Source organism: Triticum dicoccoides, chromosome 6B (assembly GCF_002162155.2).
Source record: "Triticum dicoccoides isolate Atlit2015 ecotype Zavitan chromosome 6B, WEW_v2.0, whole genome shotgun sequence".
Taxonomy (NCBI): domain Eukaryota; kingdom Viridiplantae; phylum Streptophyta; class Magnoliopsida; order Poales; family Poaceae; genus Triticum; species Triticum dicoccoides.
The window spans coordinates 17,308,449-17,313,936 of NC_041391.1; the positions used below are offsets into that span (position 1 = coordinate 17,308,449).

The 5,488-nt window shown below is 43.8% G+C and overlaps 1 protein-coding gene across 3 annotated transcripts; it reads right to left on the reverse strand.

Moving 5' to 3' along the window:
* Window positions 1-243: 243 nt before the first annotated feature.
* On the reverse strand, window positions 244-3,501 carry LOC119326476 (RNA-binding protein 48-like). Of its 3 annotated transcripts, none has more exons than XM_037600114.1 (8): window positions 3,302-3,501; window positions 3,124-3,207; window positions 2,931-3,011; window positions 2,145-2,284; window positions 1,889-1,985; window positions 1,102-1,171; window positions 672-734; window positions 244-590 (listed from the first exon to the last, which is right to left on the reverse strand). In XM_037600114.1, the coding sequence occupies exons 1-8, from the start codon at window positions 3,361-3,363 to the stop codon at window positions 510-512; spliced, it is 678 nt and encodes a 225-aa protein (XP_037456011.1). In that variant the 5' UTR covers window positions 3,364-3,501; the 3' UTR covers window positions 244-509. The 3 variants fall into 3 exon arrangements, with proteins under 3 accessions (XP_037456011.1, XP_037456010.1, XP_037456009.1); XM_037600113.1 differs by having other exon boundaries at window positions 244-421; window positions 493-590; window positions 2,945-3,207; window positions 3,302-3,356; XM_037600112.1 differs by having other exon boundaries at window positions 2,945-3,207; window positions 3,302-3,356.
* Window positions 3,502-5,488: the final 1,987 nt, after the last annotated feature.

Consider the following 5,488-nt stretch of genomic DNA (forward strand, 5'->3'; position numbering starts at 1 on the left):
TGCGAAAAAGAAATTGAAAGCAACCTGGTCATATATCTTTCAAAAGGTGAGATTGAAAGCAGCCTGGTGATATTATTATTATTATTTCCTTCTGAAATTCCTAGAGAGGACACCGTTTTAAATTGCAACCACAGGCAACACCAACCGCTCAGCCAAAAGACACATGCCTAGCTTGCTAGAGCTGTCTGGCTACCACCAGCATCCACATCAGCATAATTAAGTTGCTACTACCACCACATTATGTCCAAAAAAAAAAGAGTTGCTACTACCACATCGCTTCTAGAAGAGACCATGTCTTACACTCTTACTTACAAACATATTTTCTAGAGTAACCAAATAAATAAATCGGAGTAGCAAAAAATAAAATAAAATATCAAACGGCGAAAGTCTTCGGATTCACATCACAGTGTGTTGAGTTGACCTGTCATGAGAAAGACGGTGCGTTTATAACGCACATAACAAGCAAGCGATTGGGTCACGGTTACTCCTCACCTGTGTCATCCAATGGTTCAAATACGCCTGCGGTTATCGGCCCGTGGTTTCTTGGATGCGGCGGCAGCAGCATCGGGAGCGTCGCCGCCGGACTGTATCTGGTGATTTCGAACACGGAGATTTTAGGTCATCCATGTGGCTGTTGCACGGAAAATGGTGGGCGGAATGGGTATTCTTACCTTGTCAAGCTTCTGCCTCACTAGATTTACAGTCGCATTCATCGACTCGGACGGGAAATAGTCCTAACAATTTAATAGCATCAAAAGGCATTATATTAAAGGCAACAAAAAAAAAGATAAACCGTGATTAGGAAAAAGGGATTTGTTGGAAACTCCTAAAGATTGATGCCTGCACTCACGATAACAAAGGTAGTAGAGATTTTGCCCTGCTCGGGTGGTACTTTGTATATGAGCTAGTGCACTGATGTTGGCTTTCTGGTCAAAATGCAGCTTAACTGATTAAAGTTTCTTTCCCAGATTTTCTGCAAATAAAGTTGCCTTTAGCATGTGATCTGGTCTTCTTACTAAATGTCCAAATTCTTCTCAGTGAACAACTACTTGATTTCCCTTACTTTTTTAACAAAAACATTGTTTTACTAATACTGCATACCTTATTAGAGGGCACATGGCTGAAACGATCATCTTCGATATGAGTAGCGGGCATTGTCTTCATGTACTCCCTGAAGATAATAAGATGAAACTTTAGAGGAGAAGTCACCATGGTGCTCGTCTTTTTCTTGGAAAACATTCGGGTTGTTTTGTTCTAGGCTTTTACTCCCTCCGTTCGGAATTACTTGTCTTGGAAATGGATGTATATAGAACTAAAATACACCTAGATACATCCATTTCTACGGCAAGTAATTCCGAACGGAGGGAGTAGTTAAGTAGTGCAGCTCTGCATACAAAAAACCTTTTCGAAATAATAAGATCACATATGATTGTATCATGGTCGACTATATTTCCTAACAGAAAGACACCGAATCTTGGAGTGTACTGCCAAGTCAGAATATCCACATTTTTGCACAGAAGCTCAGGGCATGTCTGGCCTCAAACAACGAACTATTCCATTAGATCGTCAACCTGACAAAATTGCCGGCAACCAAACGACTTACAAAGTCCAAACACAAAAACTTGACATAAGAAGTAAATGCCTGTAGGATCTGATAAAACTTCTTAACTAGTTTGCCCCTTTTAGTTCTTAATTTTCTCTGGACATCTATATTTAGCTGTGTGAACCATAACACAAGTATCCATAAGAAAATCAGTGGTCGGGGTCAATCATGCTACCAATAGCAATTCTGAAGTGGCAACATGATTTCATCCGATGAGTAAATTATGACAAACTTTTGATTATCAGTTTTACAGCACAAAACCAAATGAAGAATGCAAATATTAACCGCTTGTTGGAGTTCATATGATGGTGTGGGTTCCCACTAGATGATCCCTGACCCGGTGAATACTGTGATAGCCCTTCAGGTCTGCTTCCAGCAGGTGCTGAAAAATGCAAGAAATGTCTAAATCCAGCTAGTCAAGTACCATGGAAAATATACTAGCAATTCTGATAGCCCTTGCTATATCTTATGGTTGCATTCTGCCAACCCAATAATGCATTCTACGATGCAGATATACTTGAAAAGAAAAATGAAACCATACATCTTATTCGTCTGAGGACTTCATTTCTCCTGACTTCCAGTTTCTCCTTGGTATCCAGAAGACTTTCAAACTGAGGTGCATATGAAACCTGCAGCCGGTTGCCAAGAAATACAGACTCGTCCAACTTCCTCTTTGCAAACCTGCAACATGATAGAACCATTACCACACTTAAAAACAAAAATTAATCGAAAGAAAGCACCAAACAAGTAGCAGGGGCAGGCAACTATTTGCGCCAGATCTGTTTCCCAGGTGCCAAAGACTGGACCCACAGGACCTGAACTAAACCATGCCCTCAAAGAAGGTCTAGGAAATAATCCAATCCTTCCTTTAATTCGCAACTTGGTAGTCCTTAGTAGAGCGCACATACTGACATCAAAGTATACGACATTACTGAATTTTGCATCTGGAAAGCCTACCCAGGTCATCCTTCCTCACTCACTTCCACTAATAGTGCTGAATAAAAAGCCTCAAATATGTTCCCCTCGATATACAGAAGCACGCAACACCGATTGTCCAGTAGATCAGCAAGCTACGCACATCCTTCAGTGACATATTCAGAGATGTGACCGCCGAATCAGATACATAATGACAGAAAACAGAAGAGAATCTTATCGACCGGACCGAACGAACCTTATGGTTCTTATTAGAAAGAGCATCTAAACCATGCCCGACAAACGCGAGACTACCGCGACAAACAATGTCCACAAATCGATCGCCGGCTCTCATCACAGAGGGAGCAAAAAATCCTACACTAGAACGAGTTACATATATGTGTGCATTGGTCACCTCGCGTTGCTGACCTGCGCGAACTTGATGAAGTAGACGTCGGTGTACTCCTCGCAGTCCTCGGCGTCCATGGGCTTGCACCTGAACCCAAACAAACACACACACACAGAGCACATACACATAATGAAAAATGGTGAGCACTGAACATTAACAGGGAGAAAGGAGTTGATTCAGGTCGCTGCTGCCGGCTCACTCTTCCAGCGGGCCGTACGCCGCGAACACGGAGCCGAGCTCGTCGCCGCATCCGAGGGCCGGCACGTTCCGGACGACGAGGTACCTGCGACCGAATCGGGGTTAGCGGCGGTGACGCGGAGGAGGAGGAGAGGCTGCGCTAGGGTTGAGGGGTGGGGATGGGATGCGACGGCGGTTACTTGGACTCGTCGCAGACCGTGTAGACGCGCACGGCCGCCGGCTCGTCGCGGTCGCGCGGCATCTCGCCGGGCGTCCGTCGAGGAGGGGGGCGGGGTTCTTCGGGCGCGCGGCGGCCGGATCTGGGAGAAGCACTAGCGCCGGACGGTGGTAGAGAGAGAGAGAGGGTTGAGGCTCGACGCCGGACTGCCGAGGCGCGACCACGCCGTCGCCGCCGCCGGTTCCCGCCTGGGCTCGGGTCTGGGCCGGGCGGGGGGGGGCACAGGCCCTGATGAGCAGGCAGGCGTTCCCTGGGCCGTAGTCTCTCAGAAGATTAAACTTCGAGCTTTAAGTTCTAATTGTAGTTTCATTTTTGAAGGCCGGTCTGTTAATGGCGAGGCCCACAGTTTAGCTAAACACACCCTCTTAGTCTTGGTCCGGGATGCAAGATCCTCAAAAAAAAAAGACTAATAGTAATACTCTTTTCGTCTGCATTATTCGCGTGTGATCATCTAAAAGAAAGTCTTTGCTTTTTTATAATATAAATATAAATTATAACTTAACAGAGTATCGGTAGGCCTATTTCAAAAAGTGTCTATATGAATAAAATTTAAATATAAAGCCGGGGTATTTTATATGTTTGAATCTCTCTCAATTTCTTTCATGATATTTTTTTTATTTTTCTTGATATGTAGACGAATTATGCATTGCAGGAGTTCATAAGGGGTAGAAGGTCTTTGCCTTTTTCTGAGAGTACTGGCTTAATGCTCACGGGTTGTCAAGAAAGGAAAAAAAATATTTCTGGGCGGAGGGAGTACAATGCAAATATGGGTTTCTTGCCTACCCATTTTTATTTAAAAGGACGCATTGGGGCGGTGAGGGTGACAGACAAGGTCGACGTGAGGATGGGGCCATGGGGCGGCACCCTCACCCCCAAGCCACAGTGGCGCTAACTAACATAATACATATGCATATTAATTCATTATTTATACATGTTAGCATTATTTTCCACAAAAAAATATGTTAAGAGTTTGTAAATAACATGCATTTTAGGCCATTGACTAAAGGAAGAAAGACTAGTAAGTCAATAGTTTTGAACTCCTCTCTCTCTCCCTCTCTCTCTCTCTCTCTCACTCTCCTTTGCCACTTGTTTCTCAAAAAGCATGCATGATAGTCCACAAAGACCTAAAAATGTGGAACTAGTAGCGTCAAAGGTGCTTAAGAACACAAACAAATGATTTTTTTTGGCATTTTGAATTGTTCAAAATATAAATTGTATATGCGTGTGTGGGAATTTTGTTCATTTTTTTAGAAGTAGTATCACTCATCCAATTTCTTAGCGAAGTATCTCCGAGCACCATTTATTGATTCTCCAATAGATTTTAATTTCCAATATCTACTTTTCCAATAAGCTGTGTGAACACTGCAATGCTCTTCTATATCATTCAGATTTCTTATCATTTTTTTAGGGCTAACGGCAGGTGCTCTGCCTTTTCATTATAGTTCAGGAATTTACAAGGGAAAAGTCTGAAGCCCTAAGGCAGACAAAAAAGATAGAGATACAGCAGATTTACAAAGCTAAGGCCTCACATTGGCCATGTCCAAGTATGCTAAGTCAGACCTGGCTAAGCAAGCCACCATATCAGCAGTTGAAGACAGGTTTTGAAATATTCTTCGGTTTCGCTCATTCCAAATATTCCAGGCAAAGTATAGCGCAACTGCTGCCTTTTTCTGCTGCCCATAGGCAAAACTTCTCCACCAGGTTGCGATGGAGGTGAACGGCAAGGTTGCTTGAAGTTGAATGTTAGGCAGCATGGTGATGATCTTCTGCCACACTTCCTTTGCAAATGGGCATCCACAGATCAGATGAGCGGCAGTCTCAATTGTTTGGTCGCAGAGGGAGCAGGTGTCGTTGTGTTCACATCCTCTCGCGTGAAGACGATCAGCAGTTGGCAGTCTATTTTGAGATAGAAGCCAACCAAAGAATTTGATCTTTCCCTCCACCTTTGCTTTCCAAAGGGCATTCAACTCAGGCTTCGCAATGGTTCCGATGAATTGGGCATCATAAGCAGTGGCAACAGTGTATGATTTGCTGTCGTTCCATTTCCATTCAATGTCATCCGGTTGATCCGAGAGGTTAACCCCTTGTATCCGGTGCCAAAGGTCAATGAAACTGATCAGATCCTCAGTGGTGCTAAGTTGCTCGATTC